Source organism: Mesocricetus auratus, unplaced genomic scaffold (assembly GCF_017639785.1).
Source record: "Mesocricetus auratus isolate SY011 unplaced genomic scaffold, BCM_Maur_2.0 Super-Scaffold_100009, whole genome shotgun sequence".
Classification (NCBI taxonomy): Eukaryota; Metazoa; Chordata; class Mammalia; order Rodentia; family Cricetidae; genus Mesocricetus; species Mesocricetus auratus.
The window spans coordinates 52,608,065-52,632,824 of record NW_024429193.1 but is presented as its reverse complement, the minus strand read 5'-3'; the positions used below and the strand labels follow the sequence as shown (position 1 = coordinate 52,632,824).

The 24,760-nt window shown below is 37.6% G+C and overlaps 2 protein-coding genes across 3 annotated transcripts in view; both read left to right on the top strand.

Annotated features, from left to right (window-relative positions):
• The window catches only part of Ptpn22 (protein tyrosine phosphatase non-receptor type 22), a 52,282-nt gene extending 47,345 nt beyond the window's left edge, over positions 1–4,937 (top strand). For both annotated transcript variants that reach the window (XM_013118092.3, XM_021230943.2), the window contains 2 exons: positions 2,339–2,413; positions 4,664–4,937. In XM_013118092.3, the coding sequence (XP_012973546.1) occupies positions 2,339–2,413; positions 4,664–4,728 (140 nt within the window). In that variant the 3' untranslated portion in view covers positions 4,729–4,937. The remainder of the gene's footprint in view (positions 1–2,338; positions 2,414–4,663) is intronic.
• A 2,177-nt stretch (positions 4,938–7,114) lies between these two features.
• Rsbn1 (round spermatid basic protein 1) overlaps positions 7,115–24,760 on the top strand; it is a 45,849-nt gene continuing 28,203 nt past the window's right edge. Inside the window, exons 1-2 of the mRNA XM_005076551.4 lie at positions 7,115–8,122; positions 20,289–20,962. Coding sequence (XP_005076608.1) covers positions 7,432–8,122; positions 20,289–20,962 — 1,365 coding nt within the window. The 5' untranslated portion in view covers positions 7,115–7,431. The remainder of the gene's footprint in view (positions 8,123–20,288; positions 20,963–24,760) is intronic.

Here is a 24,760-nt window from a genome sequence, read left to right as displayed (position 1 = left end):
CCCCTGCCTGAATCAATTCTTAGCAGTATATTAACATTCCTATTAGGCAGGATAATGTGTCTTATATTTAGCCACATAGTTCATGTGGTCACTGATTATTTAGTAATGAGATCAGACCTAAACATCTGGTGCGACCATGCCGACGTAGGAATAATGGAAGTCAGCCCGAATTATTAGTCATTTCATTCTTCCAGAAGTAGAAATAGTCCCACCTGACGTGTGGAAACTGAAAATTGGGAAGGATGTAAAGGGAAAAATTAAGCCATTTTATCTGGAGAATACATGTTGAGCAGGCAGCACAAAAATAACTTGAGACAAACCATAGGTAAAATATCAGTTCTCTCTAATATACATTTGCTGAATCTTTGCTGCCTTTGTTTAAAAACAGAAAAGAAAAACAAGGTAGGAAAAATAAGAAAAGAAAAAAGAAACAGTATTCTTTGTGACAAATATAGTCTCTCAGTTGGAATGTAGAGATTATCAACATCCTTGTGCATCCCTATCTTCATCCAATGTGTTCCTGCCTATGCTTAGCTCCTAGTCGAGCTCTTGACACAGTTTTGAGAAGTATGTACTTAACTGGAAATGTCCGAAGTCTACTTTGTATTCTAGTGATTAATACTCAAGTACCCTCCAGGAAAGAAATGTTTTAGATGTTTCTAGAAGCCTAATATTACATATGTATGTGTAAACACATATATGCAGTTCTTACATTGCATTTTGAAATGTTAAAAACAAAAAAGTGTGCAGTAGTTTTTCCTTATGTTTTTGAGAAAGTTTACATAAACCTGAGAAATCTTTCATAAGACCATACATATGTAAAATGTAGATCCAGTTTTACAGAATTCCTTTTAAAACTTGGGAGAAACTGATTTATGCTTATATTAAGGTGTTAGAAACACACACAGATTTTTAGGCCTACACATAGTAAATACAACAGCAAACCAAGCAATATAATAATGCCTTTGGGAGACTATGGCCCTAATTTAGAATCATCCTTGAGAAAAAAATTACTGGAAAGTGAAGAAAGATTTAAGAGAACAGCTCAGCCTGGCGTTGGTGGCACACGCCTTTAATCCCAGCACTCAGGAGGCAGAGACAGGCAGATCTCTGTGAGTTTGAGGCCAGCCTGGTTTCAGGACAGTCTCCAAAGCTACAGAGAAACCCTGTCTCGAACCTCCCCCATGTTCCCCCCAAAAGGAAACCCTCAGCTTGCCATAGCTGAATTAATGTGAAATGTGGAAAGTTTATTATGGCTGATCAGAGGAAGAAGATAAACTCCAAAGCCAAGTGTGAACCCTAAAGTAGTGGATTTTCTTTCAGACCACCGAGAGGCTCCCAAACCATGACAGAGACTTGTTTGTTTGTTTGTTTTTGGTTTTTGGTTTTTCAAGACAGGGTTTCTCCGTATTGTTTTGGAGCCTGTCCTGGAACTCGCTCGGTAGACCAGGCTGGCCTCGAACTCACAGAGATCCTCCTGCCTCTGCCTCCCGAGTGCTGGGATTAAAGGCGTGTGTCACCAACGCCCGGCTGAGACTTGTTATTAGTTATGAATGCTCAGCCTTATCTTAGCTCTCGTTTTAATCTGTTTCTCTTTATCTACATTTGACCTTGGGGCTTTTACCTTTCTTTCTTTCTGTATATCTTTCTTTCCTGTTTCCTCTGTGTCTGACTGGTTGGCAGCTGCCTGGTTTCTGGCCCCAAGCATCTCCCCCTATTTTTCCCTCATTCTCTCTTCTCTGTGGTTCCTTGAGCCAAGATTTCTCCTCCTACTTATTCTCTCCACATGCCAGCCCTGCTAATCCATTTACTGCCTAGCTATTGACCATTCAGCTTTTTATTAGACCAATCAGGTGCAATAGGCAGGAAAAGTGAAGCAGCAACATATCTTTACCTAAAAAATCAAATGCAGAATAAACAAACGTAACACACCTTTACATAGTTAAAGTGATATTCCACACTATTCCTTTGACAGTTTTCTTTGGTTTTGTGTCATGTTACATAATCTGTCTGCAAAGAAAATAAATCTTGCTTGGCATGGCGATTCTGGCCTGTAATCCCAGTAGTTAGGATGCTGAGGCAGGAGGAATATCACAAGTTCACAGCCAGCTTTGGATACACAGTGAGTTCAGGCCTACAGGCTGAACCTTCCCTATCATTATTATAATACAAAAATATAATTTCAACCATTTTAAACATGCTCAGTATGATGCTGACATATTTATTTTGGAGTATTGTTTGGGAGGAAATTTTTAATTTCAATAATCATGCAAGCAAATAAATGGTAATCTAAATCTGTTGTTATTCTTTACCCAACACAGTTTTCTTCTGATTACAGGTGTTTGTAATTCTTCTCCATCAAGCAAGCCTGCAGAATGTGTTCAGCCAAAAAATTCCAGCTTTCTGAATTTTGGTATGTGTATTATTTTATAGCAGAGTTAAACATGTATACAAATTGGGGCTGGAGAGATGGCTCAGTGATTAAGATTACTAGATACTTCCAGAGGATTCAGGTTCAATTCTAAGCACTCTTATAGTGGTTGACAACTGTCTCAGACTCCAGTTCCAGAGGAGCGGATGCCCCCTGCAGGCCTCTGTAGGCACTGCAAGCACATAGCACACAGACAGAGGCAAAACACCAATACACACAAAATAAATTTAAAAAATTATAGGAACATCAGAAAGTGTAATACTTCTAGGCAGACATACAATTGCCCAAATACAATTTTATTTTGGAGGAAGAGCAGAAAATGAGAGAGCAACCCTTGTCTCATTTGAGAAAATATATATTAGAAATGCTCTATTTCTTTAGCTATTAAATTTGGTTTACAATTCATTAACTCAATGCTTCAATTGTTACAATTTAAAAGTTAAGATTTGTATGAAATTTATCTGAAAACATTCATGTGGAACATTGTCTGAACTGTGAAAAAATGCAACTTTGCCTCACTTACAAAAGTTCTCTGTTTCCTTTTTTTCTCTCTAAATTACCCGAGTGATGAACGGACCAGCTGACTTTACATTGCTGTGGCTCTGGAATAAAATCTTAGCTGCATACATGTTGCTTCTTCTCAAACATGCCTAGATTTCAACAGTTTGTGTACTTGAAAGTACTGCTTACATGTCATTGTTCCCTTTAATCGTGGCAATATAGATTGTAAGAGTGTGTTACTTGCAAATATTTAAGTTGCTCTGATGATGCACAGCTGTTATCCCAGCACAGTGAATGCCAACACAGAAGGATCATGACTTTGGGGCCGGGCTGGGCTTGCATAAGGAAATTCTAATTCAATTTTTTTCCTATGTTGGAAAAAAAAACAGCATGTGTTTCAGGTTTACTTTTCTTGAATTGACCCATATGCAGAAAATAGTAGTGTAAAGCTATTCCAAAGTATTAAGAATTGGCTAGTGGATCAGATCAAATATAGGGCATCTGAAATTTTAGTTGTTCTAAGTAGTCACATATCATGTCCTCACCCCTCTTCTCAGTGCACTGGGCTCTAGTTACAGTGCCTGTGCTGAGGTGGTTTTGATGTGTAACTATTTAATTTCAATATTATTCCTTCTCTTTATTATCAGTCGAGTAAAATGCATATGAAATAGGCTCTGTACACCTCTCCCAACTAAAACCACTAGTTATTAATAAATATCAAAGGTTTTTTTCAGCTCTGGCATAGAGGGAGGTGTGTGTGTGTGTGTGTGTGTGTGTGTGTGTGTGTGTGTGTGTGTGTGTGTGCATGCACCTTGCTATGTTATGCCGGGCTGACCTTGAAACTGTGAACCTCCTATCTTAACCTCTTGTGTGCTTGAATTACAGGCAGTTGCCACTATAGTTGGCCTACTCTAGTTTTGTTTTCAGATTTAAATTTAGTCATATATGTAAACAGTTACCAGGAAAGGTGATGAAATTTAAGTATTAGGAATATCTTTGAGTTTTTCATTTTCTGCTTTCTATTTTTCAATGTAAGTCACTAAAGTTGCTATGTGTAAGATGCTTTGAAACTCTACCACAATCAAAGAAAAAGACATATATTGCTAGTGACAAAGAATAAATGTCATCAGCCTGAAATTCTTTCTGAAAGCACCTAGTAATGGCCTTTATTTTATGTGAAATTTTTCTTTTGTTGTGGAGGCAAGGGAGTTGCATTTCAGGAAGAAAAGTAATTAAAACTTACTTAATAATCATTTCTTTCAGGGTTATTTTATATTTGAAACAATATTTCAGTGGCTACATAAAGAACTAGATTTAATAATCGCACATAAATAATAGTGCTTAATTTTACATAAGTGAAATTTGTTTTGCTATCAGTGATGAATGAATAAAACAGATAAATGGTGTTACATACTCAGTTATTGAAGGCTACTATACTCATGGTTCTTCATACAATTATTACCATTAGTTAATTTGTAAGTGGTCTAAATTTAAATATTAACAATATTTAGTTTGGAGGTAAGGCCCAGTGGCAGAATACTTGCCTTAGCATACACAAGGCCATTGGTTTGATCTCCAATACAGCAAAAATAGTATTCTATTTCATTTAAACTTTAATTACGATAATACATTTATAGTCTATTACTAAATTGTGCTTAACTTTTTCAATGTTGTATTTTAAAATCCAAGTATTTATTTCTTGTTTTCATTCAGTTTTATTTTTGTCTTCAGGCTTTGGAAATCGTTTTTCAAAACCCAAAGGACCAAGGAACCCACCATCAACTTGGAATATTTAATACACTGATGGAGTTATAAGAATATTGGCTGCATATGTGCTTCCAAATAAAACTACTAGAATACTGTTATAATAATAATAATAATATCAACAATGTATATTGTGTCCATAGCTTTCAAAAGGGAAGCTATATGTGAAAAATGTTGAACAATCTTGGATTTCATATTCTTTACATTTAGTTGGAAACCGCCAATAAAGTTTGTCACTTGAGCTTATTTTTCAAAGTGGATTTATTTTTCATTTTTATAAGTTATTCTATTTTACTTTTTATTTTTATAATTTATTTTATGTACATTCATGTTTTGCCTGCATGAATGTCTGTGCGAGGCTGTCAGATCCCCTAAAACTGTAGTTATAGGCAGTTATGAACTGCCATGTGGGTGCTGAGCCTTGAACCTGGGTCTTTTGAGAGAGCATCCAGTGGCCTTAACCAGTCCCTCATTTTACTTTCTCTGTAAATATAAAGTTTTGGTTTGAGATGATGTCTTTTTATTTGGTCTTGAATCTTTTCAGTGATCCTCCTGCCATACGCCTCTGGAGGGCTGGGATTAAAGGCACGCAATCAAGCCCAGCATAAACATTTATTTCAATAGGCTTGTAAGAATTTGATCTTAACTAAATTTCTCTTTAAAATATTTTATATACCACCTATGTTTAGTGCACACTGAGGACAGAAAAGGGAGAGGGATCCCCTTGAATTGGAATTGTAGATTGTTGTGAGTTGCTATGTGGGTTCTGGGAACCGAACCAGGGTCCTTGCAAAGCTTTTGTGCTCTTAACCATCTGGGCCATCTCTCCAACCCTTCAACTAAAATCCAACATTGCCTTAATATTAAACTTTTTTTTTTTAATTGACAAGGTCTTGCTATGCAGCCCCTGGCTGCCCTCACACTACTGATCCTCTTACTTCAACCTGCAAAATGCTGACAATATAGGTGTGCTTCATCACGACTGTCTAAAGGCTTTATTTTAAAAACAAAGCAAAGCTGGGCGTTGGTGTTGCACGCCTTTAATCCCAGCACTCAGGAGGCAAAGGCAGGCAGATCTCTGTGAGTTTGAGACCAGCCTGGTCTACAGAGCTGTTCCCAGGACAGCCTCCAAAATAATACAGAGAAACCCTGTCTTTTAAAACCACAAAACCAAACCAAACCAAACCCACAAACAAAAAACAAAGCAAAGCAAAACAAAACAAAAACCCCTTGCCTTGTGTTTGCAGTACAGAATTACTGCTCATGGCAATGACTGCTCCCAGGGTGTTATTTTTTTCTAAATGGAGTATACCTCCCCTGTCTTCTCAAATGTTGTATAAAAGGAGGAAAAGAAATATTAAAGAGAATAAAATAGAAATAATACCAATGGTCATTTTTATATTGCTATAAAAATGGTCAACTATATTCCACACAAATTTTAACCAGTTATTTGTTTACCAATTCTAGAAAAGTCATCAACAGCAGTTACTTTTTGGTAGTACTTTAAAATTATTTTTTCTTTTTTGGTGTTTTCTTCATAGAAAAGGCCCTATATACATGTGTGCAATTTATAACCTTTTAAAGATACCAGTAGTTTGAAAATGTATTTCTGTATAACTATGGATTGTCCTAAATGAATTTCAAATCTAGTTTTACACAATATGTTAATGGATCTTTATTATTTTAAAGGATTCTCTTTACTTTCCCTATCAATTTGATATTTTTCTTAAGAAAGTACAACCTAGCAACAGTGTTAGTGTTTTAATACAATGCTAGGGCAAACTTAAAGGTACTGTTATTTACTTATTGTAGAACAATGTATACCCAGAATGTGTTCAAGAATTCTGTTTTAAACTATAACTTTTATTGCAGTTCACTCAGCCTAAGTTACTTCTCTGAGACCTAGTGGTGTTAAACCATAGTGCTTTTTATATGCTTAGTATACCATTGTAGCCAATTATTAATTGAATTTTTGAGTAAACACTATCTCCTGACGAATAGGGACGATTTTTTAAGTGTCAGGTTGACAACGTTTTTCGCATTGGCAAATTTATATTTATGGCTTGAAAAAAATTAAAGATTTAAAACAATTTCTATGGAGAATTTTTCGTAAACTATAGTTATGTGTCCAACATAAATGCTGGCTTCTACCTTTCCAAGCATAGAGGGAAATGTGACTCTGGCAAGGTGGGAATGACCTGCCTAAGCCTGTAGCTGTAACCACAGCAATGCCGCTGAAAACGCTTTTCTTTTTGCTGAATAGCAAGTCCAGCCACACGTTACAGCACAACCGTCATTTTACATATTCCGAAATTCTTTTTTTCTCGTCGCCGGTCAAGGGTAAAAGCTGGAGATTCTTTTACCTCACAAAGGCTACGAGAGAAATACGAAATTGAAAAGTCACTATGGAGACCACCTACTCCGGGTGGGATGAAGGAACACGCGAAGAGGATCGTCTGAACGTCCCGCCAGACTCTGAAAGCTATTAACATTGTTTGGGCCGTTAGGGCGGTTGGCGGCAACTCGCCGACCGGCGGCAGTTGCGTCGCACCCCGAAGCGTGCTAGGGCGCACGCTCCCTCTCTTCTCCTCCACTCAGAGAGCGGGGTACGCGGCGGGCGGTGGAACTACAACTCCCGCCAGGCCTTGCGCGTCCAGGGCGCTTTACAATAGAAGCTCGGTTGGCAAGGTCTGTGGAGAGGTGCCGGAACTGCCGTTTCCGGCCTGTTCAGCTCTATGAGAAGGACGGATCTGCGGAGGGCGGGGGAGAGACTCCAATGCCCAGCGGGCCCTGCGCGGGCGGCGCTTGCGCGAACCGCGGACGGGGGGGCGGTCGGGCCATTTAAATGTGTGTTTGTGGGTGAAATGGCTGCGCAGGTCGGAGCGGTTCGCTTAGTACGGGCGGTGGCGGCGCAGGAGGAGCCGGACAAAGAAGGGAAGGAGAAACCCCATGTTGGGGTCTCGCCGCGGGGAGTGAAGCGGCAACGTCGGGCTAGCAGCGGGGGTTCTCAGGAGAAGCGGGGGCGGCCGAGCCAGGACCCCCCTCTTGCTCCCCCTCATCGGCGGCGTCGCAGCCGCCAACATCCCGGGCCGCTGCCATCAACGAATGCCGCCCCAACCGTCCCGGGCCCCGTTGAGCCTCTGCTCTTGCCACCTCCGCCGCCACCGTCGCTGGCGCCCGCCGGGCCCGCTGTCGCTGCCCCGCTCCCGGCCTCCGGCACCTCGGCCCTCTTCACCTTCTCGCCCCTGACGGTGAGCGCGGCTGGGCCCAAGCATAAGGGCCACAAGGAGCGGCACAAGCACCATCACCACCGCGGCTCCGATGGTGACCCCGGCGCCTGCGTTCCGGGCGATCTCAAGCACAAGGACAAGCAGGAAAACGGCGAGAGGAGCGGAGGGGTGCCTCTGATCAAGGCCCCCAAGAGAGGTGAGAGCAGGCGAACCGCCGGGGCTCGGGCTCTCGGTCTCAGTGCCTATATCCCGCCCCTTTAGGACTGAAAGACGCCGCTCTACTCCCCTGAGCCCACTGAAGTGGACTCCGGATTGCAGACGGTTGCCACAGTTTGACCTACTTGAGGCTTCTCTCCGAGGCCAAGCTGTCAGTTTCCATCCCTGTTTGCAGTCCCCCGGAGCCTTTGCAACGTTTATTTTCAAATTCGGCAGGGTTTCCGCGCCGCGCGGTGCTTGGCATCGGATTAGTAGGTGGGGTACTAAAAACCAGCCTTGCTGAAGTAAAAGCTTGTCACTGAAAGTCCCTTCTTGTTTTCTTTCTTGGAAATCTTTAGTTTTTCTCATCCCCGGCACCAAAATATTCATAGGTTTGATTCTGGGCTCTGAGTTTATATTCTCAAAGAGGTTACACAACTCACTGGTTGCCTTAGCATCGACGATGTTAAAAAATCATTTATGGTGTTTCTCTATCAGCTAGACGAGGTAAAAATAGCTAAAAGAAAAATTGATACTAGCCTTTTTAGTTCTTAGTATGGTATACGATTGGTCCGAGGAAGGAAGGTTTTTTAATCGTCCTTTGAATCGTAGGAAGTAGACCAACCATTTCTCTGAAGAGAAGGAAGCGTGGAGTAGGATGTAGATGCAGATTCTAGTTATATTTCATTCTGCCATAGCACTGTCTGAGAACCTCTGCGATTCCAGCACTCCTTAAAGGTGTTTCACATAGAAAACATGGGGCCAAGTATGGTTTTGAGAGAAATTAGGTTGGGCAAAATTGGTATCTTGTATTTCCAGATACTTGTAGCATCTATTTATATTCTTTGTGGAAGAAATGAAGTGTACTTTTGGTTATGCCGTATTTATACTTTGTATATGATATTTATAACTCGTAATATTCATAATCTTAGTAACATGCTAACACACTAGTGTTTGAGTACTGGGCCACTTCAGTTATTGCATGTTAGTGAACTAGTCTTTAAACCTAAAGTTTTGAGTATCTTGCAGTTTTCCCATATATTTGGCCCTAGTGCTAACCAGCGTGTGTGTGTGTGTGTGTGTGTGTGTGTGTGTGTGTGTTTAGGTGTGTTATTATTTAATAAATTTTCTTTGGGCAGAAGTGCATCTTTTTTTTTCTTTGATGGCATCAGATATCCTCAGAAATAGGGCTGTGGCAAGCTGACTGGTGTGCTGGTGTGCCAGGTTCCACTATGCAACTATTTTGCATACTGAAGTAGCTTGTTTTCTTTTTACCCTTATTCCCCACTCTCCCTGGTGTGTGTCCATACACACAGCTTTTGAGTAATCATTTCTTTTAAGTTTGTGTTGCAGGGGAGAATACCAAGGTCCAAAATAGTGAAGAGACTTCATCTACATGATCTCATTACCAACGATGAAATTTAAATAAAAAAAAAATCTTTGGCATAGAACCCAGGCTCCTAAATGCTCGTTGAAGCTTCATCTCCGGTCTGCCCAGCTTTGCTTTCTCTTGCTTCCTTTTCTTTACTTCTTTGCTTGCCTTTTCCTTGTGCCTTGACATTCTCATTCTGGCAGCAGTCAGTAAGCTGACTAGAAATTATCAGAGATCTTTCAGTCTCTCTATGGGGACGCTGGTGCTGACATGTGTAGTAATTCACAGTGTGCTGCTCTGAAGGCTATACAGGCCCCATTTTCTTTTCAAATCAGATGAAACAAGTCTCTATATTTATGAATAGAATTTTCTTAGATGATGTAAATGTTCTATATCTGTGTTGTTCAATATGGTAGCCATATGTGGCAATTAAACAGATTTGTAATGGGACTGTGTGACTGAGAAACTGAAATTTTATTTTATTGTAATTTATAGCATGTTACTTAACAGCTCATGGCTACTATGTTGGACTGCACAAATTTTTGCCAATTCATGAAGAGGAGAAATGGGTTAAAATCAGGCCATTTGAGTACTATTCTTTTCTGGTGTAGAGATAATTGAATTACATATTCAAACTATGTATATTCTAGGGGAAATAGTACCCTCTGGTCAGTTGTATTTGAGGAACCCTGTATTGTAGTGATCTAGATACCTGAAATGCACTGGCATTTTAAGAGTTCTGAAGCTTGTGCAGAAAGCAAACTGACTTAACATTGTTTAGTACAAGCCTTTTGCATAGATGGATCAACACTTGTGAAAAATAAGTATGTTCATTTTTGTTACCCTCAGGTTCAGGAGGCATGGCTCTGGAAATAAATTTTGGTTCTAGTATTTACTGTGTGATCAGCATCAGATTAATCTCTCTTTAACCCCAGTTTTCCTGTTTGTAAAATGGGGTTGGGTATTTCATTCATGGGGTCTTACAGGGATAAGTGGGGGCAGTGTATGGAAAGCACTTAAAATAGTGCTTAGCTCATGGTAGGCAGTTAAAACTGGTTTTTTTTTTTGCTATGCTTGGTCCTGTTAACAGCTCTATTAATGAATGTAGATTATTGTTTACAGAGGAATCTGATCCTTTTGCTTATGCAAAAGATTTTTAGGAATTTTCAGTTTACTTTGAAATAATTATATATTCACAAGAAATTGCAAAAAAAATACCACAGAGAAGTTCTTTTTCTTTTCTAGTTTACTTCGTGGTTGTTTCTTATATAACTATTGTATAATACCAACATCAGGAAATTGACTTTGGTAAAATGTATGTGTGTGTGTGTGTGTGTGTGTGTGTGTGGTTCTGTGTCATTTTCTCATAAGTAGATTAGTTTAATTACCCCTGTAAACAAGGCACAAAACTCTAGAGAGATGTCTCATGTACTTTCCCTCTCTAGCATTAGGCAGTGTCTCCCTACCCTCCTACTGTTTCTAGCCAATAGCAGCCATTTGTCTGTTCTGTATCTTTATAATTTTGTCATTTGAGGATATGATATACTTGGTCTTTTTGAAGCTAGCTTATTAAACTCAGCATGGTATCTCTGAGATCACTCATGTGGTATGTGTCAGTGGCTCTCGCTTTTTCAATACTGGGTAGTATCTCAACAATGATATACGATGATTCTTGGATTTAAGAACATTTTGGTATCTAGTTTGGATCTATTAGAAATAAAGTTTCCCACTCATGGTTTTTTCCATTCAGAAGCAAATTTTTATTTCTTTGAGGAACGTAGATGTTTATATATATATTTATGCATTGTTTGTTTATTTATTATTTATTTTATCATGTTGCCATACAGGTTTCTTGAGTGTACTCTTTACATTTTCATTAGTGACTTATAGTTCTTTTTTTTTTTTACATCCTTGTCTGATGTTGTAACCATTTTTATTTTAACAGTTTCAGTAGTTGTGAGGGGATTATTTTATTATGGTATCATGATAGTGATATTAACCAATTTTTTTTGTCATTTATTGTGCCTCATCAGTAAAATTTGTTGGTGGTTTTTTTTGTGCCACTTTTCTAGTCCACTTTTGTTTAAAAATACCTTAAGAATTCTTTATTGAGAATTATTTGTATATTACAAGTACAATTTCTTTATCTACTGTTTGATTTGCAAATTATTCCATTGCTTGCCTTTCCCTTGTTTTAACAAGATGTTTCACACTGCAAAATCAGCAACGTTTTATTGACTTTTCTTTAATGAATCATTTTTGGGTGCTACTCTCCCTTTAGAAGCTTTATTTTTGTGTTTAAATCTGTTGTCTATTTGAATTAATTTCATACAGGTGTGAGAACATGTGGTTCTTTCTTTGAAAGGGTGGTGTACTCTAGATAAACAGTCACTGTAACACCTTTAGTTGAAAGTTTATTGTTTTTCCCTTGAACTGCTCTTGCACCTTTATAAAAATCACTTCTGCAGCAGATTTCCTGGTTAACTTTCTATTGCTGTGATAAACATGACCAAAAGCAATATAGGAAGGAAAGAGTTAATTTCACAGTTGTAGTCCATCCTGAAGTGAAGTGAGGAGCAGGAACTCAAGGCAGGAACCTGGAGGCAGGAACTGAAGCAGAGAGCTTTCTCTCTGCTAGCATGCTTCCCAGGGCTTGCTCTGTTTGTTTTTATGTTTCACCTAGGATCACCTGCACAGGTTTAATACTTTCCTGGCCACCCCACATCAATCATTAATCAAAAAAATGCCGCATAGACTTTCAATCTGATGGAGGCATTTTTTCAATTGAGGTTCCCTCTTCCCCGATGGCTGTAGTGCATGCTGAGTTGACGAAGCTAACCACAACTGGTGGGGAGGGAGAAAGACTGGAAGTTTCAGGCCAGCATAGGTTATAGAGCAAGTTCCCAGCCAGCTTTGTTGGTAGAGAGTTTGCCTAGTTTGCAAAGCCCTGAGTTCAGTCCCCAGCCCTACCCAAAACTGGGTGTGGTATTAGGGTCATCCTTTGTCACATGTGTACTTGAAGCTAGCTTTGGACCCTGAGACCTGGTCTCAAAACAAAACAAAAATAATTCTTCTGCCTCTTATTATTTTACAAGTTGGTAAGATTGGTTTCATATTATGGGAAAAACCTTATAACATGAAAACCACATGGGATGCAAATTCTGTGTCTACAGATAAAGTTTTATTGGAATACAGTTGTTCACTTATATATACTGTCTACATTAGTTTTTACATTATAGTAGCAGAGTAGGAGTCATTGAGGCAGAATACTATATACTCCACAAAGCCTGCTTTGTTCTTTTCAGAGAAAGTTGGTAACCTCTGACTTGACATGTGAAACATGACTAAGAGACATGTTCTTACACATCAGTCCAACAGTACTCAGTCCAAATTCAGGTATAGGCCAATTTCAGATATTACTACTTCAGATATCTGACATTGCTTATAAATGGTTAAAAGAAAATTTTGGTATGTAAATACTTGGTCCAAAATAGGAAATAAAATGATTTTCAGAGGTGAAGTAGCATGCTTGAAATTTCTAATAGTGGAACCAACTAATGGGCTCTTTGTTTTTGTTTTTTTTTTTTTTTTTTTTTTTTTTTTGGTTTTTCGAGACAGGGTTTCTCTGTGGCTTTGGAGGCTGTCCTGGAACTAGCTTTTGTAGACCAGGCTGGTCTCGAACTCACAGAGATCCACCTGCCTCTGCCTCCCAAGTGCTGGGATTAAAGGCGTGCGCCACCAACGCCCAGCAACTATTGGGCTCTTAAGAAAAACAAACCCCTTAGGATCCAGTTTGTTCTCTCTGTTATGTACATTAGGATTGATGTTAGAAAGAAATAATAACATACTTTCTGTTTTCTAAGCAGTGTGCTGCCAGTCTACCTAAATAGCAGCTACCTGTATCCTTTGATCTTAATTTTTTCTCCTTTGTTGTTGTTCACAAAAGCATAGGCCAAAGATATTTCATCAAAAGTAAGAGTTTCTTTTAATTGTTCTTGGTTAGTGACTATGATCTTAATATATTAAGGAAAGAATAGGAAAATGATTCCATAGCGCTCAACTCCAGCCAGTAGCATTAAACTCCAGGATTGTTCTTATGTGAGTCTTCATAGTCAGCTTTTCTGTTTTTCACTTTTGGCCCCCTTCTTAACTACTATCATGTGGAAGTATTCTGTGATACCCAAAAGATACTGGATGGATTGGCACATTTCTGTGATCCCAGCATTTGGGAGGCTGAGGATTGCTAGTTGTAACAGGACCCTGTCTCAGAAAATAGAAAGATACTGATAGAAACACTTGATTTGTTTTTGTGGTAGGAATGAAGAATTACTGGTATTATATTGAGTATATACAAATAAGTATAGTCTGATTTATCAGAAACTGTTTTCCCGTATTCACCAGAGAGGAAAATACTCTTGTGAGTAAGGCATGAAAACTTTTGTATAACATAATAATGCCATCTTTGTGATCATGAATTGTAATGGCATTATCTGTAGTGAATATAGTAGTACTTTTCTTAATTGGGACCTCATATAGCCTAGCATCTGAAGTCCATTAAATTAACTGGACAATCTTAGTTAATAATCTGCCAGAGTGTTTAGGGAGAAGTTGATAGAAGAGATGGAAAGGAAGAATGTGTACTGTATTGCAGTGGAAGAACTGAATTTTGGAGTTAGATGTGTCTGAACTTTTGACTGCCAGCTGCTAGCTTTGTGACCTAATAGAAGTTACATCTTGTTTCAGATCCTGCTTCCATCTTTGAAAAAGAATTTCTATGTCTATTGGACTGAATTGTTGGATTAAAATGAGGTCCTAATAGACATTTAGTGAGTCATCTTTTTCCCCCCTCAGACTTTCTCCATACCATACTCTGGGCCACTAATTTCTAGATTTAATCTGATATTCCAGAGCTGTTGACAAGTAATTGAAGGAATGTTATCCAACCCTTATGATTATGATAAGATAAAGACTTGTGTGTCAGATCTGTGATGAAAAAATTCAGTCTTTTTAATCCTTGCAGTGACTCTTAAGATAAACATGAGTGTTAATACTGTGTTTAGGAAAGAAAATAAAGGTTTAAGGGGATTTCTGGGTTTGTCCAGACACTAATAAGCATTAGAGCTGAGATAGTCATCTCAATCTTAATTGTAAAGCATCCAGATGGGTACTTTCGGTTTTGTTTGTTTTTGTTTTGAGGCAGGGTGTTGTGCAATAGCCCAGGCTAGCTTTGACCCCACAACTCTCCTACCTTATTTTTGGTTCTGGATTACAGGGCACATAAATACCCAGCTTCAGTTTGCACTGTGTGTGTTTGTACATATTCATGAGTGGCTCAGCTGTTAGACTGGCTGGCCATTGCGCTCCAGGGGTTCTCCCATTGTTGGGATTCCAAGCCCTTGCCACTATGGTTGGCCTTTTTATGTGCTTGTGGGGGATTGAACTTGGGTCCTCTCATACTTGTGTAACAAGTACTTCACCAATAGAGCTATTGCTTGCTCTTAAATGGCACATTCTGCCTCTATATTTCCACCATCTGGGGGTGAAAATAGTAATTGATATTTATATTTGGTTTAGTCTAATATTATGCTAAGTACTTTACATACATTTTTAATTTATTCTGTACATTTTTATAGGGAAATACTCATGTCTCCCTCCGTTTTATCAGTGAGAAACAATGAGGTACAGAGATATGAGTTTGCAAAAGGCCAGACTACCTCATTGTGGCAATGTAGAATGCTGTAACTACGCAGGAACACAATTTGGCAGTGTTTTACAAAGCTAAACATACTCTGTGATATGGCAGTTCACATACTATTTGGTATTTACTCAAAGGATTTGGAAATTTATACCTACACAGAAATTTGTAGCAGCTGTATTCATAATTGCCAAAAATTGGGAACAAAACAGTTGTTCTTCAGTAGATAAATGGACAAACTGGTATAGCCACAGTGGAATATTATGCAGCTCTAAAACTACTGATTCTGAAAAGTAACAGAGTAACCTTAAGAGCTTTAATAATGCAGTAATAGAAAGAACCCAGTCTAGGAGGGCTACATACTGTGTAATTCCAGTTATGTAATACTGAAAAAGGCAAACCTCTGGAGACAATTAAAAAAAAAGGTCAGTGGTTGCTGGTAATTAGGATGGAGGGACATATGAATAGTCAGATCACAGAATTTTTAGGGCCATTAAACTGCCCTTTATAATACAGTTATGGTAAGCCCATGTTGTTTATATTTATTCAAGCAAGAATGTACAGTACCAAGAGTGAACCATGGTTTGGACTGTGAGTTCTGGGTGAAGAAGATATGTCAATGTGTCCAGTGGTAACAAGTGTACTGCTCTGGTGGGTCCTTAATAGGGCTGTATGGGAAATCTGTATAGTTTCTTGTCAGGTTTGTTGAGAACTAAAAAAAAAAAAAAAAAAAACCACACACACACAAATAAAAAACCCACCAAGAAAATCAAAACACCAAACATGATGTTTTAGGCTGAATGTGTTCATGTAACTGTAATGATAGCATCCAACAGGCTAAGGCAAGAGGATCATGAATTTAATGCCAGCCTGCACCATCTGATAGGTTCAAGGCCAGTTCAGAGTAAATAGTGAGATCCTTTTTAAAACAAACTACTACTGTGAAAAAAAAAGTGTAGTCTTAAGAAGTGGTAGAACAGGATTTCTACATAGCTAGCTGTTATGTAGCATAAAAGAGTATGTGTATACAATGTTAAAAACAGTGATTTCCAGGAACTTGGCTTCAAAAGTAGCTGCTTTTTATTTTTTCATTTAAATCAGGTTGTATAAGGTTTTAACTAATCTCAAGAGAATCACAAAGAATTTATTCCCCTAGTACTTGTGGCATTTGGGATACTGAGGTAAGATGACCTTGAATTTAAGATCAGCTACTTTGCAAGGCCCTATCTCCAAAACAAAACAAAAAAAGATTTTAGAGCACAACTTTAGTTCTTTTTTCTTTATGATTATGATATGAACAATTGTTTTTATTATAATTTATGAAAAGTATGAACAATTATTGTTTGATTTTCTTATCTATCATGGTAGTTAGGAAGTGAATTTCGTAAGACACGGTTTTCATGTGCGTGCGTGTGTGCACACGCATACATATTTATGTGCGTGCACACACATGCATGTTTATGTGCGTGCATGCACATGTATGTTTATGTGCTTGCACACATATGCATGTGTGCATACTGGTACCTGGTGATTGAACCCAGAACTTTGAATGCTACACATGTTTTCTACCAGTGAGCTCTATCCTACTCTTTATTCTAGGGTTTTTTTTTTTTTTTTCACTAGTGAATCCTAGACTAGTGTGATATTAAGTAAACTAGGCTATTTGATGATAGATGATGTTAACTAATTTGAGGATTGTAGTGATAATTTCTTGTATTCTAAGTGTAGTTATAATGACCTTTTGAAATAGAGCCAGCAACTTGTTCAGGTAAATGTTGCTGTCTTTCTCTGTAGTATGACATGCTTTCAGTATATTGAGTTTCAGTTTGATATGTAAAAGCTTTCCCTAATATAGGTGAAAGTTATAGCTTTGTTCTTTGCTGTTAAAAACAGATGTAAGGACTAGAACACCTGCCTAGCTGTGTGAGGAAGGGAAGGTTTTTTTTGCTGTCACTACAAAAACAAAACAGTACAAGAAGACAGAGAAACCAACAGTGAGGGGCTATTAATATCCCTTGCTGTGGAAAGGATATGGCAGCAGAAACCTGGCAGCGAGTTGCATCCCTAAAACACACATAAAGGTGAAAGGAGACAACTTCCATAAAGTTGTCCTCTGACCCCACAGAGGCACCGTGCACATGCACACAATAATAATAAATAATAATTTAAAAAAACAAACTGAGGGCAGTAAATTTTAGCTCTTACACTATGGAGAAATAACTCAGAAAATGACTTCCTGAATGCATTTTCTGTGAGAAAGCTAAACTACTGTACTAGAAATGGAAAGACCATGAAGCAAGCCTTTAGGCATTGACTTTTCTCCCTTTTTCTCTCTCTTTTGTAGACTTTAAAAATATTTTTTATTTTTTAACTCTAAGCAAGGCTACTGGCATTTTTCTCATACAGTAACAATGGCTGACTTCACATAATCACCAATAGTGTGTGGATGTATGGGTACTTAGGCCATTCTCAGTTGTCACCACTGCATTTTAAGAATAAATTTTGTTTTACATGTAAATTCATTAGCAAGTAGGCGATGAGTGGTCTCAAACTTATCTACAAAGAAAGACAGGCTTTCTGTATCTCAGTCTACCTTTGAAAACCAGGTTTAACTAAGAAAGGAATTGATATTTGTGAGATTACAATTAATTTAAGGTTCACTTCATTTTCTTTTCCTTTTGAGGCTGTTACACTAATTGAATTTTTTTTTAGTAAAAGTTTTTGACTAAAACTAACAGACTTGGCCATGTAGAAATACCACTGATAAGTAAATAGTAATCTAGAAAGTGCCTTAATAGTCAAGGCACTTCCTTCAGTGGCAGATTTAGGTTATAATTCATTTTTTGCATACCTCTTCTGAAACTTAAAAACCTGATATTTTCAGAGATATTCCTATTCCCCCCATGAAATTACTAAGGGATTTAGTAGGTGTAATTAGATGAATATTTAAGAAAATAATTTATTTAATTTTATGTGCATTGGTGTGAAGGTGTCAGATTCCCTGGAACTGGAGTTACAGACAGTTGTGAGCTGCTATGTAAGAAATCTGATTTTATGTATGTTATATAGTTTCATTATAAATGTAAATGAAGAGACTTCTTTTTATTGTCTTTTTCCCTCTCCCACCCCTTTCTTTCTCACTCTGACTCTACTCCAGGTGGCTTAGATGTCAGTCTCCCTCGGTTTGTGCCTCTTGACTGCAACAAGGGTGAACTACCATGTCTTTTTTTTTTTTTTTGTCATTTTAAAAGCAAGTTTCAAACACATTGTACATTGTTTATATACTTTAAAGACTTTGACTTGCATTTTAAAATATTTTCTTGAGACTCTGTAACTGTGGTAGTATATGATCATTTGGAATTTTTAAAAATGGTTTTACATAGTATTTATACTAGTTAGTATTTATATATTATGCCAAATAAGTTCTTTATAACTGGGTATCTACAAACGTGACAATATGAGCATTTGGTAACATTTTATTTCAGTTCCTTCACTCCATAACTTATAAAGGTTACATAATATATTTGTAGTATGTAACTATCAGCATTTAGTCACTATATTAGGCATTTTAGAGGATTCTACTTTTGTTATTTTAAAAGATACTGTCATACCTATCTTCATAGATAATCCAGTCATTTCTTGATAACTTTGACTTGGAAGTGTATTTTCTGGATTTAAAGTTTATATTTTTAAAGCTTGTGGTAAATCTTGTGGTACATATCACCAAACTGGTTATCATTTATCTGTAATCTTACCCAAGATTATATACGCTCTATACTTACTATAATATACTTATTATATACTCTATATACTTACCCAGGAAGTACACTCTCTACACTTTGCTCTTCCATAAAACAGTGTGAAGAATAACTTCATGGGATAAGATTAAAAGTGAAATGCTGTGTGAAGAGTGTTCTGTACCGAACCTGGTCACCATTTGCTTGGTTTTGCCTCTGTTTTCTTGCTGTTTGTGTTGCCTTTTTCTCTCTATTTTTCCCATGAGAAAAGGCTTCTGTTTCAGCTCCTTTTTTGAGAGTCTTACTGTAGAGCCCAGACTAGCATCAATTCTTAATCTTTGTCAGCCTTCCAGATGCTTGAATTACAGGCTCCAAAGGATATTGTAAAGTCTTGTCTTTCCTGAAGAAAAGTGATGATTACTTTTAAGAGACAACAGGAAGGGGCTGGAGAGATGGCTCAGAGGTTAAGAGCACTGACTGCTCTTCCAGAGGTCCTGAGTTCGATTCCCAGCAACCACATGATGGCTCACAACCATCTGTAATGAGATCTGGTGCCCTCATCTGACCTGCAGGGATACATGTAGACACAATACTATATACATAATAAATAAAAACTAAAAAAAAAGAGACAACAGGAAAAATGAGTGACAAAAATGTAGCAAGACACAACAGGAGGAACAGATTGGCACTGACAAGAATACTTGTGGTGGAGAATAGTAGGTAGGACCAGCAAGGTTAACAGTAAAATAAGCTTCGATGAGAATGTGAGTGGCAACCTATGTCATTGGTTTATATTTCCTATAGTTGACTTGCCTGTCCCCCACCCCCACCCTTGCAAGACAACATATTTTTTGCAAAGCCAATTTGATAGGCAAAAGTAGTTTTTATGGCTTAATTTATCTTTGTTTGACTCAACTATGTATAGACAGCAAAACATGAGACAACAACTTCAATTTAGAGTCACTGAACAAACAAATCCTCCATATGGTTTATCATACACTACTTCAATGCTTTATCTTTACTACAAGTCATATTAAATGTATCCTGTGTGTGTGGTGTGTGTGTGTGTGTATGTGTGTTGCTGGAGTTGAATCCATGGCCTTGCACATACTAAGTTAGTGTTACATACCACTAAACTATAGTTCAGCAGTACCTCACTGTCAGCTTTTTTTAATAGTGTAATCTGACCCAGAATATTATTGTATTTTAAGATCATTGTCTCATTTTTGTTTCTAATGATAAAAGATGTAATAAATTCTCAGAAATAGAGGAGAAATTATTTAATTTTAGATCAAATACCTTAAGACACATGTATATTGACACTAGTCCTAGCAACTAACTTATTTTTAATTATTGTGGCCAGAAACAGCAGATGAAAATGGTAAAACCCAGAGAGCTGATGATTTTGTCTTGAAGAAAATAAAGAAGAAAAAGAAAAAGAAACACCGAGAAGACATGCGAGGAAGACGCCTTAAAATGTACAATAAGGAAGTACAAACCGTCTGTGCTGGCCTGACCCGCATCAGCAAAGAAATTCTCACCCAAGGACAGCTAAATAACACTTCAGGAGTTAATAAGGAGTCCTTCAGATATCTGAAGGATGAACAGCTGTGCAGATTAAATTTGGGCATGCAAGAATATCGGGTGCCCCAGGGAGTACAGACACCTTTTACAACGCACCAAGAACACTCTATTCGCAGAAATTTCTTAAAAACAGGTACTAAATTTAGCAACTTTATCCATGAAGAACACCAGTCCAATGGTGGTGCTCTTGTCCTTCATGCTTACATGGACGAACTCTCATTTTTGTCTCCAATGGAGATGGAGAGATTTTCTGAGGAGTTTCTTGCTTTGACATTCAGTGAAAATGAGAAAAATGCTGCCTACTATGCTTTAGCAATAGTGCATGGAGCGGCTGCTTATCTCCCAGACTTCTTGGACTACTTTGCTTTTAATTTTCCCAACACTCCAGTGAAAATGGAAATTTTGGGCAAGAAAGATATTGAGACAACCACCATTTCAAATTTTCACACTCAGGTAAGGTAAAGTTATTGTTTGATTGGATAGTAAATACATTATCTCAACAGTATTATCTTCACTGTGTTGTACAACACACACTTGCACACATTATAAAAATTCCTGGTAATAAAAGTACTTCAGAATGTCTGTTCTTCAAATTGTAATTCCTAATTGCTGAGATCTCTGGTGTGGAATTTGGTACTTGAAGAAATGCTTTATACATCATTGTGGGCTTGTGAAAATCGACCTGAAAATGAATCCAGACTTCACATTCAGGTAATACTAGTGTAGAGTATATGATTTAGATGTAATAGCCTCAGGGTAACATTAGTTAAGACTCTGATACCAGAACAGAACACTTAAGGGTATTGTCTTATTTATTTACTAGGTTTTGCTGAAGTTCTTTCAGTAACTTGTTGGCAGTCTGTCCCAGAAATACACCCCATGTATATGCCTTGGGAATGTTATTGGAAAGACCGCCATTGCCTCTGCTCCTTCTGTTTGTGCACTGTTATAGGTAAAGCATTTTCTAAAGCCTTGCTTGGGCAGTTAGGCTTAAGTCAGCAGGGAACCGTTCCTTTCTAATCAGTTTTTAGCTAAGTGTTCCTTTCAATAGAGAGATTGTAGAGTTTAAAAAGAACAATAATAAATTTGAAGGTTTTTAAAAATTTTTGTTTTTGTTTTGCTTGCTTTTCTCAGAAAGGCTATGAATGTGAATGGGCAGTACTAGGCTTATACTGTAGATGTTGTGATTCAAGTTTCACTTTAAAAGATTTATATAGTCTGCTTTTTCAGGGTTAATAGTGAATTACTGCCATTCTTTTCCCTAAAATTTTTTTTGAGGTAAATAAAGTTACATAATCCGACTCTCAGCTGCATACATTATAGTGGATTCAAGCCACTTAGACTTGCCTGAACCCTCCTCTATCTTGAATTTTTTAGTGAGTCTTACGATCCTTGCCTCCAATGAGGGGAGTATCCAATTTAGGTTTATGGACTTCAGAATTTCTCTAATTGAAGTTCTCTCTGCAGTAGAGAGAGCAGGAGCAACTAATCTGGAGAGGTCGCAAGATGAGTCTGCCCAAGATGTTGGAGCTGGATGTGCAGTAAAGGGCTTCGTCTTGGATTTTGGCCTTGTTACCACAATCAGGTACCAAAGTACAGACTTTTATAGTAGATTTTCCTTACTTTTTCTTTTTTAAAGGAGTTTTGTCCTTTAAAAGTTAAAGAATCCTACTTTTATAAATACTGCAGAAGAGACAAGAAACAGCTCTAATCTAGTCTGTAGTTAATAAAGAAAGGTATTGCTGAGAGCGGATTTTATATGTTCCATCAATTTTTTAGACTAGAGAAATAAATTTTCTATTCTGACAGACCAGCAAGCATATCTGAAAAATAAGTCAGAAATTTGGGGGAAATATGGTTTTATAAAGGTGCCTTTTTAACTTTCATATTAGTCTATAAATTGAGTTTGTATGTCAACAGACATTACTCAAACTAAATAAGATATCTCAAAATGGTATTCCCTGCTGATTTTTGTCCTCCAATTAATTTTTTAAGTGGAGCTGATATTTAAATGACTGTACCAACAACTTACCTTGAGATTCACTTTGTGGTTTATAAAATAAGTACTCTTAAAGAACATGGTAGATTATTATGGGGTTAGATATTACTATTTTAGCCACATAGAAAAATTGAAACTGTAGGTCTTGTGCTCTTGGTCTTTAAAACTTAAGTTTTGTATAGCCCATGAAACTTGAAATTTGCATTTGTAAAATCTTTGATGCAGAGATGGAAGCTAATATATTAGTTCACATTTATTATGGCATGTAGATATGCTTTCACATTGATATGTGTTTGAAACCACCAGGAGGTAGGTAAACAATCTATCTCTGCTGTCTATTGAAGAAACTGTTCATTTGTTATAGAGTCATACGTTTAGTAAGTAAAAGAGTCAGTATGGAAACCGAGGCTGTCTGAATTTGACCACTGGTGCTTGTATTTGTGTAACATTATGGTTGTGAAATTAAAATTGTGTTTTAGTTTAAAGTAGGAGTTTTGTTTTTAATATTTTTAAACAAATATGCTTAGATTATGGGAATTAATTGAACACTTGTGATAGTTGGAAATCTGTAGTCTTAGGAACTTCTGTTAAATGACAAAGTCAAATAAAATTGTTTTTTTTTGTTCATTTTTGTTTTGTGTGTGTATATGCTACTAGTTTAGGCATGTGGCAATAATAATTGTCCATGATTATATTTCAAGACAAGTTTCAGCTTTTATTGAGATCCTACTGGGTACTGGACAATCCATTCCTTTTTTTTTAGTGATTTATTTTTATTTTATGTGTATTGGTGTTTTTCCTGCATGTATGTCTGTGTGAGGGTGTCAGGTCCCTTGGAGATAGAATTACAGGCAGTTATGTGCTGCCATGTGGATGCTAGAAGTGAACCCAAGTCTTTGAAAGAACAGTCACAGTGCTCTTAATTACTGAGCCACCTCTCTAGCCCCTGGACGCTCCATTCTTAAAAGGACTGACTGATAAGTTTAGACTAGTAGAGAGATGAGTAAAGTGGCAATTATTAACCAGTTTTAGAAGAATAGAGGTATGCACAGGGAAAACTATTGTCAAGGGAGCAGAGTTTGTGGTGATTTTAGAAGGCATTTTAAGGCATGTTTATGCTTAAGACTGAGGGGGTAGTCAAAAGTGTGAAGAGCTTTATATGGTATACTGAAATTTTTTTCTAAAGGTAATGAGGATTACTAGTAACTTTTTTGTTTTTGAGACAGGGTTTCTCTGTGCTAGTAACTTTTAATAGGGGAGATACAACAAATTATACTAGTAAAGATTAAAGGGTAAGCAAGAAAACTGATTAGGTTATGATAGTAACTAGAGAGACAAGTTCTGTGTCTACATTAATGTTAGTTTTGGAGAAAATAATGAGATTTGAGAAATTATTAAATGGAAGTTAACTAGGTTTAGTGAAAGAGGACTCGTTTTTAAGATGTGGCTTAGAGAAATAGGAAGATGATGGTGATAAGGAAAGTGAATACAGGATCGAAAAGGCTGGTGTCAGGTGAGGGTTCGGGAATGTGTAACTATTTCTGTCATGCCACTCAGCTCTGACACAGAGACTTAAGCCTATAGCTTAAGCTTGTTCCTAACTAGCTCTTACTGTTTAAATTAATCCATTTATATTACACTATGTTTTATCATGTGGTGTTATCTCTCTTACATCTTGCAACTCCTGTTTCCTCTTCATGTCTCTGGGTGTCTCCCCTTTCTTCCCGGAGTCCTTTCTGTCCCTGGAAGTCCTTCCTAACTTCTTCCTGCCTATCTATTGGCCATTCAGCTCTTTATTAAAGCAATCAGAAGACACCTTGGCAAAGACACATCTTGACAGTGTAAACAAATATTCTGCAACAGGTGCTGTGGTATTTAAGATATCTTTTGATATACATCTTACCTCCACCCCATCTTTAGGGCTGAAGATTGAAACCAGGACTTTGTGTGTGCTAGGCCAGTGCTCTTCTATGGAGCCTGTAGGCCACAGCTGTTTTGGAGGTAATTTTGAATTGGAGGTGTACATTTGGGCTTATATTTAGAAAGATTTCTTAGTAGCTGCATATGTGGATCCAAGGTAGGGAAGTGCAGGTTGTGGGTTAATTAGCTTGTAGACAAACCAGAGATGGTAGAACGGGAAAGAGGTGAAGGTAAAGGTATAATATGCTTACATGTAAGTGTGAGAATTTGGAAAGAGACCAAAAAAAGAAGGCAGAATAGGATATGTTTCCTAGATTTTGACAGTAATGAAG